Source organism: Zingiber officinale, chromosome 3B (genome assembly GCF_018446385.1).
Source record: "Zingiber officinale cultivar Zhangliang chromosome 3B, Zo_v1.1, whole genome shotgun sequence".
Lineage (NCBI taxonomy): Eukaryota > Viridiplantae > Streptophyta > Magnoliopsida > Zingiberales > Zingiberaceae > Zingiber > Zingiber officinale.
In genome coordinates, this window is record NC_055991.1 from 2,433,920 (window position 1) to 2,447,153 (window position 13,234).

Here is a 13,234-nt window from a genome sequence, read left to right on the forward strand (position 1 = left end):
CTCAACTTGCGTCTTGAGGTGGTATTCCATCCGGCTCTTCCAGTAGCCAAAGTCCTCGCCGGAGAAAAGAGGTAGGCAGGTTGTGCTGTAGTCTTCTTGATGGGCCATTGAGGAAGAAAATCTCGCACAAACAAAAATAAGAAGCTTTGTTCCAAGAATTGGTCTTGGATTAGTAGTGCGGGATTAAAAATAAATACACGAACTTGAGTGGTGTTATGTTGCACCAGCTTCGAGCGAAAATTTTGATTGCGATGAAAACATATCAGAAGGCGGCAATTATACTGATTCCAATCGACTCCGAAAAATAAAAAAAATTACCACGAAAAAACTGCTTGAATGGTGGTTTCACCAATTCGAAGTGACCCTGCTCTGATACCAATTATAGGATCGAAAGCGCTAGCGCTTGTGGTTGTTTCGTTCGTTTTGGAAAACTCCAAGTAAAACACACAACGGAAAAGAAAACACACAACGCAAACACCAAGATTTTACTTGGTTCGGAGCTTGTGGCGACTCCTACTTCAAGGCCCGCATATAAGAGTGCTTTTGATGGGCAAACAATAATCAATTTGGAATAAGTACAAGTATAATGATTGATTACAAGTAATAAGAAAACTTTTAAAGAATACCAACAACTCGGAAATATGAATCTTCAGCACGTTGGTTGTTGGAGCAACTTTTGAGCGTCGAGGAGGTGTTTTCTGAGCAGCTCAAAGAAGCGAAAGTCGTTCATTATGTTGTTCTGCAGCTTTTGGTTGAAGCTCCTTATATAGGCTGTTCCGAGCGCACGCCTGGACCATGTGGCTCGGTCACTTCGCGAGCGCCACATCAGCTTCCCAATAACTTTTGGATTCTGGGCACTCGGACCGACTCTGGGCGCCGGACTGACTCCCGGCACCCGGACTGACTCCCGGCACCCGGACCGACTCCAAGCGCCCGAACCAGCTCGGGGAGCCCGGACCAATTATGGGCGCTCGGACCCCTTTCTGGCGCCCGGACCAACTTTCTCCAGCTCCTTGTTTTCTGCAAAACAAAGTTAGTCCAGGCAAAAACAATGTAATATGAAATTATAACAGCCTTTGACTGTCCGGTTCTGACTTCGGATTTCCATTCGAAAACCCTAGGTCGAACCGACGCCTATTGTTCCCTCACCGGGGAGCGCTTCCTTACCTACTCCACTTAGGAGAATTTACCTGTTGCCAGACCGGTCTTTCAAACCGACTGGACTTTTTCGCCTAGGGTTACCACCCCCTAAGACTTAGAGTTACCACCCCCTAGGGTTTTCCTTAGCCTAGGGTTATCACCCCCTAAGACCTAGGGTTACCATCCCCTAAGACCTAGGGTTACCACCCCCTAGGGTTTTCTTTCACCCAGGGTAATTACCACCCCCTAGGAATTAAGGTTGCCGCCCCTTAGGGTTTTCACCACCTAGGGTTACCACCTCCTAGGGTTTTCTACCTGCCTAACCACAGCTAGGACTTTTGTCTAAGTACCCTTAGGACTTTCCTGCAATCTCATTGTAATTTGTTAGACCACAAATAACCTTAACTTTGAACCCTTTGCCATTATCAAAACTTGGTTTGATCGTAGGATGTTTTCCGCACCAACAGTTGTAACAAAGTAAAACCGCTGAGCCTCTATTTTTTCAGTTTATTTATTATTTAATGCATGTGTTCTTTAATTAAGTTATTTATATATCCGAGAAAGGTTCTTTGGTTTGATTTTGTACAGGGGCTATTCAATCCCCCTTCTTGTCGGCCAACGGTCCTAACAGTGAAAATCGGTCAGAAGATCTGACTGTCAAATTCAAAAAGGCTCTGGTCATGTCAGCAGCAGATATCCGCCTGTCATATTAGGCATGCGGCGACAGAAAGTGAGACACATGGCATGCGGTCAGCGGACTGCATTTAATGACCTTAATTAAAAAGTATGGTCGCGTGCTTGACCTTAATGTGCAGGGATTTGCACAGTCTTCGAGAAATATGGATGATGACAACCGAGACCAGGGAAAGGAAGATTTTCCAATTGTGGCAGCTCATTGTCCCGATCGGCACAGATAACGAGTCACATGGCCGAACGTCCATCTGATACTACGAAGCCGATCGGCATTGGCTTATGCTCTAATCCAGGTAAGGGACCCAGCACAATCCGAGCGGACGATGACCGAGCACAGTCCAAGCGGATGGGGAAACTACCTAAGGCATCATTTGTCTAGTCAGTCGGATTTGTGGCCTCCTTGGACTAGATTTGAGGGGGAGGCTTGTGATGCGGCGATAAAAAGGAGCAAGGTCTTCTTCCAGTTAGTCGAGTCATATCATCCCCAGCTTTTCAGCTTCACGATCTCGGATAGAATCATGATACAATTGGATTATTTTAAAAAAAAAAGTAATTATACTTGAGTTATATATATATATTTTGCTTTCTAAAAAAATAAAGCAATAATTACTTTTTTCAAAATTAAAAAAAAAACAAACCTTTGATTTAAGTTTACCATCTATAATTCAGCACGCCATCTTTTATTTTTGGCAATATTTTATAAATTTATATCATTGACGATGTCCATAGATTTAAGCCTTCCAAAATTATGACAAAATAATTTGTACATCCGAATATTTAGCCATTCATTGTTGCTCACCACCCTTTCATTTTCTACGTGTAGCATTAATGCTTAACACCTATTCTTCATTTTCCCCATTATCACCTCATATATCTTGTCATTGCTTGGCATATTTTTTAATATTGAGGAGAAGAATAAGTCCTAGGTCTCTTTTTTCTCCATAATCTTGCAATTTTTTTTCTTAACTTGTATTTTACATAAGGTAAGGGAATTATGATCCCTCATCTAATTGCCTCTTTGGAACTTTTAGGACACCTCAACTATTAATTAATGCTTTGTGGAAAGAGAAATTATTCATTATCTATTAGTGCTTTAGGAGTATAAGCTTGTATGATAGGATTCTTAAGGATAGTTTAGCTTATCATTCAATATTGAGCATTATGTTTGCAGTAGTTCATGTGATGTCTACAGAGAAAAGATTGTCTAAATCTCCAGATGAGAATTTGGGAGCATGGATCATCCATCATGCAATGAAAATATGGAGATTCATATGATAGTACTCAATGCATATGAATAATATATATATTCTTGTGAAAATCTTTGATGTAATTCAGCTTCATACAGATCATTTTGCCACAATGCTAGCTAGTGATGACATATTGGCTCGGCGTCTAAAGAATAGAGAGCGACAACGCCGATATCGAGCAAGGAAGCGTCTTAAATCAGAGACGAGGAGCTCATTCTTCCTATGGCAGTCACCAAGTTTGCAAAATAAAGCATCATTGATGCATCTAAACTCCTCTCATTTGTATTCTTGGCAACTTGAAGTTCCTCCGATACCATACACTCAACATATGCCGATTTTACGATCGGAGTCGCAAATGTATAGTGGTAGAAAATGGAAGAAGGATGCAAGAGAAGCACATACATCTTATGAACATGAAAATCCAATAAAAAGGAATTGGAAATTTGATGCAAGAAACAAATTTAAAGAAGCAAGTGATGGATTTATTTCCTGACTAACAACATTTGTACTCTTAGTTGTTGTTTGGCCACATAAATCTCTACTGAAAAGATAAAAAAAAAACTTAGTGGATGTTTATTTTTTTTCATCATCTTTTACTAATTGTACATTTAGAAGAAACAAGTTAGTAATCAAAACACTAATTAATATGTGATTTGTTCTTTTGGATCTTTTGTTTGTTGATTTATGTATGATAGCAGAAATATATGTGAATTCATGGAGGATAGAATCCAGTACAAAATCCAACGTCATGATGATCCAGCAACAACCGCCGCCTTTTATTTACAGCGTGAGGTCGTGTGGCAGCCACAGCCCCCTCACGGCCGACGGTCAGTGAAGGGCGTCCCGGCGATCCCCATGCGGTGGAGCTCCGCCAGCACGGCGTCGGTGGAAGGCGGCTTGAGGCCTAGAGGGAGGGGGAGCCAAGGCTTACTCATGGCCTCTCTCACCGCGCGGTCGATCACCTCCTCGTTTCTTTCTCCACCAACTTCGAGACCGCTGCCCATCACGGACCTCTGCAATTCAATTTGCTCTGCTTTGAGAATTCAGCAATTGCTATTGTCGAATTAAAGAAAGATGGGAGCTCACTGGCGAAGACATGGGATACTGCGCACGAACAGGACAGCCCCATGCATCAGCAACCAGAGGATATGATTTCCAGGGCCAAGTTTGGGTAGGGGGATGCCATAAGCCTCTTGTAGGAGTACCCCAAATCTGAACGCCATGGTAGCTTGGATGACCCCAAACTGGATACATCTGAGCTGAGTGTGGATGAAATGAAGAAGGATAGGCCATGATTGGATTCCGGTCTTCGTCTTTGGGCAGTACGTGTCTCTTCTGCATTCTGTACTTCTGCAAGTGACTCGCTACGTTGTGCCTCGTCAAGCCCTCCACCTGCATGAGTTGTAAAATCTTAGAAGGAATGGCCTGCTCTGCTCCAAGCTGTTCCACTGCCTGCACGAACCTCCTGTGGAGCTCTGCAGTCCAATCCACCTGCGCTATCGATTTCTGTTAGCTGTTGTTATCACTGTAACTGAACATCATCTTGTGGATCACTACCTTTATTTTCTTCCTTCTGTTTCTGGCACCATTTAGAGATGAAGGATTGGGCAGCAGTTTCTTCTTCCTTTGTCCATCCGAATCGGACTGCGAGTTGTCTGCACTATGCAAACAAGAAGAACTACAAGGCAAGGCCGAGCAGTTTGTTGTTTCCTGGAATTCTTCATCTGGCTGAAACCTCCCTCCTTGTTCCAACTGGGGAGTTGAAGGTGCCGATAGCCTGTCAGTAACTGTTGCAGCTTCATCTTCATCTTTTTCTTTGGTTTCGGGGTTGTTTTGATCTTTGATAAGCTTCAAGGATTTGGCATTGAAGGCCTGTGCAGGACGACTCTAACTTAGAGAATTTATTGACTTCAATCAATGCTGTGTGAATTGTATGTCCTATATGGGATGTCAAATGATGCACCTTGTGTACTGCATGTTGCCATATGCTCCTGAGCTTGTCTTCAGAGAGTGGCTTCTGGAGAAACTCTGCAGCACCAAGCTGCAGAAATAATCAGATGAATTCAGAAATCTTGTTCGATCTGAGTTATCACATGCCAAGAGTTTGATGGACTCACTGCTATGCATTTCATCATGGTGTTCAAGCACTGAACATTAGAAATAACTGCAACAGAAAAAGTTGTCAGTCATGTAAAGTTAGACTGCTCTGTAGAGATCTGAACCTATTTAGGCTGATCATGTATGAATTTCAAGGAACATGCTAAAGTACTAACCAATGGTAGGAAGGTCTTGAGCTATTTCAAGGATCTTAAAACTCCCACAATGATCACTACTTGTCACCTGCAAAAGTTAAATTTCATGAACACTAATTAACTTCACCTGAAAGGTCACTTTATCTAAGCCATTACCTCGACAATGGCAACATGGAAGTTGTCGACCTGCTTTGAAACTGCCTCCATTGCATCCTCCTCGTTATGATACAGTGAAACTAAATCACACGAATAGAATTTCTTAAAGGGCACTTCATCAATCCGATTAGCAGACACAACTTAAGGTTTTACCTTTGTAATCCATTTCCTCAAGCTTGGATTTGGTTTCTAAAGCAGAGGACTCATCTTTCTCCATGAGTAGAACCTTGAGACCCTTGGGGAAATCGTTCCACGCCACAAAATTTTCAGCCGAGAGAACCATATCTAATCATATCATACCTCAACCCTCTCTCGAAGTTCTCCAGGATGCTGCTACTTCCATCGAAGTACCACCAAACGCAACTGCTGTACCTTTGAAGCTCACTGCCTCTCCCTAGCAAACGCAACTGTGCTGCAGTTTTAGGAATACCGTTCCTGGTGCTCCAATTTGAATAAGCAGAGGATTCCTATTTGGAAATCAAGCAACGTCCACATCTCTGGCTAAGAAACAATGCGAGCATAAAAAAACACTTATGTTTGTCTGCCTTTCCTTCTCTCTTATTTCAGAGAGAGACAGTGATTTATACGAACAGTCGATGTCTGGGTTTTGAGCCACATCTTTTCTTCTTCTGCATCATAAAAGGCCAGTGGAGAATTATCCAAATTTATAAGAATTCAACCTTTTCACATGGAATCTTGTTAAAAGCAGCAATGATACGCTCCGACCACTGTAATACGTGGGGGACATCACATAAAGCGAGGCATTATTGAGCACTTGTGTAAGATCGATCACAAGACTGCGGAGGGAAGTCAAAAAGGCCCACAAGTCTCTGCCTGCAATTACTCTTGAGATTCTCTTGGATACCAGGCTAAAAACGTATTGATGTCTTTAGTTTAAATATTATATAATTATATGGTTACTAAGTAACTATATAAGTAAAATTATAGAAAATAAAATATAATTTAATATTATTTGATTCAATATAATAAAAATTTATTTATTTTTAATATATAATTTAATTTAATATTTTATTATATTATATTCCGTTAAAAAAGCAATTATACATATTAATTTTTTTAACTTTATTATTATTTTTTAACTTTATATTTTTATCCTTTTTATATATAACCTGTTTTAATATTTTTTTGTTTTTAGTAACTAATTTCAATATTGTTTTAGTTATATTTTTTAGTTTACATTTTTTAGGTTACCTTTTTTTTTTTTACTCAACCACTTAGTTGAAGAATCAACTAAGGTAAAGTTTACGTTTTTTTTCCATTTTCATTATAAAAAATTTTAGGGATTTTTTTATTAAAAAATTTCATTAACTCTAAAATAAAATTTTTTTTTGAGGTAAATAGATAATCAAGATTATCAAAAATAAACTCTTACCAAACATACCCTAATAATCTTTGATAGAGTTTATCTACACCCACCTTTGTCAGTTATGATATAAGTAGGAGGCTGCAAGATGTTGTTGTGTGTCTACTCATCCCTATCTCAATTTGATGAAATGATGACAAGTTCTATGTTTCAGTCAAGAAATCAGGCGGCAACGCATGTATCTTCTCTCTTCTGAAGGCAAAGTATTGTTTTTTGTGTGTTTTATTAGGGAATAATTATTATTAGTAAATACAATATTTTTTTCTTTTCTTCACAATACCCACTGGTCGTCTTATATAATGGATGTCGCCGACGACACCACTCATCGGCTATCTCTCACAAATATTCCTGATTCACATCTTTCGCCCTTGTGGTTCTCAACGTCAATGCTCAAGCACTCCAATTACTCTACCTGGCGCTTGTAGTTCACACCTCTTTTATTCGGATATGACTTACTAGGTTTTGTTGATGGCTCACGTCCATGCCCTCTGCGCAGATAACGCCTACAGATGTCACACTCTCTCAGGTGAATCTTGATCATATTCTCTGGCTCCATTAGGATCAACTTCTCCTCAATGCTATTATAGGTTCGATGTATCCTACTCTTATGCAGTTTATTTCTTCATCAACTTCATCTAGAGACGCATGATAGATGCCAAAGAGAACCTACGTTGCTCCCTCATGTGGCAAGATTATGACTCATCGTCAAAATCTTGCCAGCCCTCAACAGGGTAATAGATCTATTACTGATTATACGCAAAACATCAAAAAAAAATATTGACGCTCTTGCGCTTATGAATGTCAAAGTTGACTTTGATGAGCTTTCCATTCGTGTCCTGAATGGTCTTAGCCAAGATTACTACAATATCTCACATGCTTTGCAAGTTCGTGGTGCCCCTATTACCTTTAATGGGTTATTCGAGCAGCTCCTCTGCTATGAAGCCTAGTTAAAATTCTCGACACCATCTCCATCTATGACGCCAATGACGGCTCTTGTGGCTCCAGCAGAGAATTCTCGTAACCAGTATTCAAACTATCATGGTGGTCGCTAGCAGGTTCCGTCTATGCCTCATCAGCTACGCCTGTCTACTCCTGGCTTGTTTGCGCGTCCTCCTGCACATCCAATTGTGTCCAGCCCCAATAGTTATCTTGGGCGGTTGTCAGATCTGTGGTGTCCAAGGTCACTCTGCTCGCCAGTGTGATCATATGACTGCCTCGATGCTTCCTCTGCTTCAACCGGCTCCTCAGCGTGCTTCGCGTCCCGTGTATAGTGCATTGTTTACGCATACTGTAGTTCATTTTACACCTCCGTCTGATTCTCGGGAATGGGTTGTTGAATCTGGTGCCTCTCATCATGTCACCACTGATCTCAATACTCTCTCGTTGCATGAGCCTTACTCTAAGAATGATAGCGTCGTCATCGGTGATGATTCTAAACTACCCATTACACACACTGGTTCTTTCTCTTTCTCCACTCCATCTTTCCTTTTAGTTTTCTCTAATGTTTTATTTGTGTCATCTATGTCAAAAAATTTGATTTCTATGGTTGTACTTTGTGCTACTAATCCTATTACATTTCTTTTCTTTGATTCTTATTTTCAGGTATTGGATCGTCGTACGGGAGCAACATTGGTCAGCGAGATCAATAGAGATGGTGTCTATTACTAGCCAAAATTTACGTCTACGCTATCATCCCCTTCAGGCTTTTCTGTGTCTGTCTCGTCATATATTTCTTATGGCATAGTCGTTTAGCTCATCCATCATTAGGTGTTTTGCAATGCTTTTTATTATCCTTGGATCTTTCATTCTTGCGGATATATACTTTGCCTAATTTTTCATGCACGTTGTGTAATATTAATAAGAGTCATAAATTATCTTTTCATAAATCTAGTATTTCGTCTCATGCTCCTTTGAATATTATCTTTTCTGATGTTTGAACATCTCCTATATCATCATTTGATGGACTCAAATATTAATCTTTATTGATCATTTTACAAAGTACATATGGCAGGTGGCAATCGACCCTTTAACCCACTGCCTCTCTATCCTCCTCTCGCTTCTCTAAACCAACATCCCATGCAAACTCGCTCTAAAAATGTCATCTACAAATCAAATCCAAAGTACCTTATTCATACTAGCCTTCCATAACCTTGTGAACCCTCCTCTGTCACGTAGGCGCTCAAAGATTTTAAATTGGATAAAGGTCATGCACGAAGAGTATGATGCTCTTCTCCGTAATCCGTCTATGAAATATACGTAAATATAGGTTAAATCAATGTTCCGCTGTTCTATTTTACTAATAAATAAATTAAAATGTTTAACAAATTATTTTAACAAATTAAAATATTAAAACACTCTATTATTTTTTCCCATAACCCTTATGTTTTCTTCTATAAATTATTTAAAATATTAAAATGTTACCCTAAATTAAAGATTTTCAAAGAACAATTAATCGGAAGAGGCACGGTTGGGAGGGCTTCAAATTCTGCAATTTCATAATAACCGTACTCGCCGGAAGAGTCGAAAGTGAGGTCAAATTCTTCAAATTCTGACCGGGCAAGCTGATCGAGGCCTGCGAGGAACTGAGTGGCATCCGCCGAACAAGAGCTGCACGACAGAGGAGGGGATTGTGGAGGAGAGTTTCTGCCTTCTTCGTTGTGTTATCTGCGTAACCTTTTGCCTGTGGTCCACCTGTGTGCGCAAGTCGCGCACGAGTCAACTTAGTTCAATGCAATCCGAGCTCTGGATTTGCACCCCCCCTACGCACCCATGCGTGAGAAAGAATCTCTCCCAATGCATTTGTTCACATCTTTAATGTATGTGAATCAATATAAACCAACAAAGATGCTAAGAAATTCTCAATGTGGGACTAAAGTCCCATGCACAATAAAATTTCTTCTCTTCCTCCTCTTCTCCATTCACACTTATTCAACACGATCTTCGACCTGTCGTCGTAGGCATATTAGTATTCGCAGTAGCTGCCGACGCCACAAGGTCTGTGGGGGAGGGCCTTGCAAGGGTTGGAGTCACAAGGGAGCGTCCGGTAGGAGGAGGAGTTGCGCGGATCGAAGTACTACGACGTATGCTTGTAGCACTTGATGCAAGGGACGCAGTTCGCGCACATTAAGGTACATGTTTTTTATTCTTTGATGGGTTGCTTGCTTTCTAACCATTATTTGTGGGAATCGTATTGTCATACGGGTAGAATATATCCGGATTTTTATAGTTTGATATCCTCTTGGTTGGCGAAGGGGTTATTAGTTTGAAAGTTTTTACATATGATCAATGTAAAATTCACTACCATGGGAACTATTATGTTGCTGTAGTACTCAATACTTCCATGTGGCTATAATTACAGTATTATTAATATCAAATTATCTCTAAATTCTAATCTGGTTGTTAGTGTCTGTGACCTTGGAACAGAGATATATATTGTACATATGCAAAAATGGATGGTTGGAATTTTCTCTTGTGTTTAGTTTGTAACCTGTGGATATTCTTGAGAAATTAAAGATGAAGTTGAACTTATATACTTTATTACTAAGTACTGATTAATTTGGGTAAAAAGTGACACTGTTCTGGATAGCATATGAAATTAATGCACAAGTTGAAATTTTGGGATAAAATTTCAAAAATTCTGCAATTTCATGATGTGATTATTTTATTTTATTCGTTCTTATCATATGATAGGTAAAGTATGGTATTTGTGTGAAATATTGGGTTAAAATTCTTGTGTTGTTATAGATCTTGTTAATTGAGAAGGTCAATCTCTCTCTCAGTTCATGTTTATTGTAGCATGATTTTATGATAATTGATAGTTTACATTGTGATTAGCATATACTTTAATAATACAAATATCATTATTTATTTAGTTTTTCAGTTTATGTTTGTGTACAATGAGAAGATATTATACTAAAGTTGATGTTTTCTAGTTTAATGTTACAAAGTTATTTTTTTATTATTATTATTTATGATAAGTATACGTGTGTTAACTACCATCTATAAAGCAGAAAGTATGTCTAAAAATCATGATTGGACGTGGCATCGAAAAGATGATAATGGTTATCTTGTTGATAAGTTTGTAGAAGGGGTTAAAGACTATTTGAAGTTTGCCTATGAACACCCAGATTGTGTCAGTAGTGACAACAAGATAAGGTGTTCATGCAGTGATTGTCGTAATAGATATTTTTTATTGGAAAAGACATGCATTATCATCTTGTCAAAAATGGATTCACCGGTGGCAATAATCTATGGCATGCACATGGTGAACCATTGAAGAAAGTTTCTCATTCTATTAATAGTGAAAGAGTTCAAATGAAGAAGGATCTCGTTACAAAACTATGGTCATGGAGGGGATTGACCAAGGTTTTGATTGGACTTCATTAAATATTGGATGCACAAAAGTTCTTTGACTTACTAAAGGATGTTGATGAACTGTTATGGGATGATTGCAAAAACTACAATAATTAAATTTTCAGCTATGACTCAACTATTAAATCTCAAGTCTGAGTTTAATATGCCCGAGGCGTGCTATGATAAACTCATGTCAATTGTTAAAGGCATGTTACCAGAAACTGAAAATTGCAGCCCAATTTGTATAAAACAAAGAAGTAACTTGCCAATCTCAGACTCGGTTATGTGAAATTGATGTGTGTGTGAACAATTGTATTTTATATTATGAAGAATACAAAGACCACAAAGAATGCCTCATTTGCTTTCATCCTAGATACAAACCAAGAAAATCGAGAGTACGGAAAGAAGTGTCTTTCAGTGTCTTACGATACTTGCCATTGATACTTAGACTTAAGAGGCTTTATACATCTTCCTATACTTCTAAACAGATGACTTGTCATGCAAAAAATCATTGTAAAGATGGGAAAATGACACACCCATCTCATGCTAAGGCATGGAAGCATTTTGATCACACTTATCCTTCTTTTGCCTCAAATTCACGTAATGTGTGCCTTGGGTTATGCACTGATGGATCAGTCCATTTGGCCATTAAAGTACCTCTTAATCATGTTAGCCAGTGATTATTATAATGTATAATCTCCCTCCATGGATGTGCATGTAAAAGCCCTTCATGTTCCTTAACATGGTTATTCCTGGACCAAAGAGTCCTAGAAAAAATATTGATGTGTTCTTACGCCCTCTAATAGATGAATTAAAAATATTATGGGCCACTGGTGTCGAAACATATGATGTGTGCAGTAAATAAAACTTTCTAATGAAGGCAGTACTTTTGTGGACAATTAGTGATTTTTCAGCATATGGAATATTGTCTATATGGAGTACTTATGGTCGGTTGGCATGTCCTTACCGTATGGAGCATACAAAGTCATTCCAACTTCAATATGGAAGAAAGATTTCTTAGTTTGATTGTCATCGTCAATTCTTACCTCGTGATCATCCTTTTAGAAGACATGTGTATAAGTTTCGAAAGGGTAAAATTGAAAAAGATTATCCGCCTCTTCGTTTAAGGGGTGAACAAATTTGTGAAAGAATAATTAGGCTTCCACATGTAACATTTGGGAAACCACCAAACGACATCCAACCGATTAATGGGTTTGGCAGAACACATAATTGAGTGAAAAGATGTATATTCTGGGAGTTACCTTATTGGAAGACAAATCTTATTTGATATAATTTAGATGTGATGCATATTGAGAAAAATATGTTTGATAATGTTTTCAATACTATCATGGATGTCAAAGACAAGACAAAGGATAATGTTAAAGCTAGAAAAGATCTAGAGCAGCATTGTAGCCATCCAGAGTTGCATTTAATTGAGGGCACAAATGATAAATTTTACAAACCAAAAGCAGCATACACTTTGAGTAAATTGCAAATGAAAGAAATGTGTAATTGGGCAAAATCATTGAAACTCCTAGATGATATTCCGCGAACATATCTCATTGTGTAAATGAGCGTGAACACAAGTTTAGTGGGATGAAAAGTCATGATTGTTACATATTTATGCAAAGATTGTTGTCTGCTACATTTCGTGATCTACTTCCAAAATCAATTTGGGAAGTATTAACAGAACTAAGCAATTATTTTAGAGATATATGTGCAATCATGTTGAGGGTGGAGCATATGCAGCAAATTGAATCAAATATTATTGAAATACTATGAAAACTTGAAAGGATTTTTTCCTCCAGCTTTTTTTGATTCCATGGAGCATTTGCCAATTCACCTTGCATATGAAACTAAAGTTAGTGGACATGTACAATATAGATGGATGTATCTTTTCGAGAGGTATTTTTACATCTAAATTCACTAATTTATATTGATTTGTTCATATACCTAATAAAAATATAAACTCTTTGAAGGTTTGTATACCATTTAAAGAAAAAAGTGGG

The 13,234-nt window shown here is 38.6% G+C and overlaps 1 protein-coding gene across 2 annotated transcripts; it reads right to left on the reverse strand.

Moving 5' to 3' along the window:
- Positions 1-3,643: 3,643 nt before the first annotated feature.
- On the reverse strand, positions 3,644-6,042 carry LOC121968007 (two-component response regulator-like APRR2). 2 transcript variants are annotated; one of them, XM_042518532.1, is made up of 8 exons: positions 5,642-6,042; positions 5,489-5,568; positions 5,354-5,420; positions 5,198-5,244; positions 5,044-5,121; positions 4,638-4,967; positions 4,167-4,571; positions 3,644-4,093 (listed from the first exon to the last, which is right to left on the reverse strand). In XM_042518532.1, the coding sequence occupies exons 1-8, from the start codon at positions 5,769-5,771 to the stop codon at positions 3,896-3,898; spliced, it is 1,335 nt and encodes a 444-aa protein (XP_042374466.1). In that variant the 5' UTR covers positions 5,772-6,042; the 3' UTR covers positions 3,644-3,895. The 2 variants fall into 2 exon arrangements, with proteins under 2 accessions (XP_042374466.1, XP_042374467.1); XM_042518533.1 differs by having other exon boundaries at positions 3,648-4,093; positions 4,638-4,952.
- Positions 6,043-13,234: the final 7,192 nt, after the last annotated feature.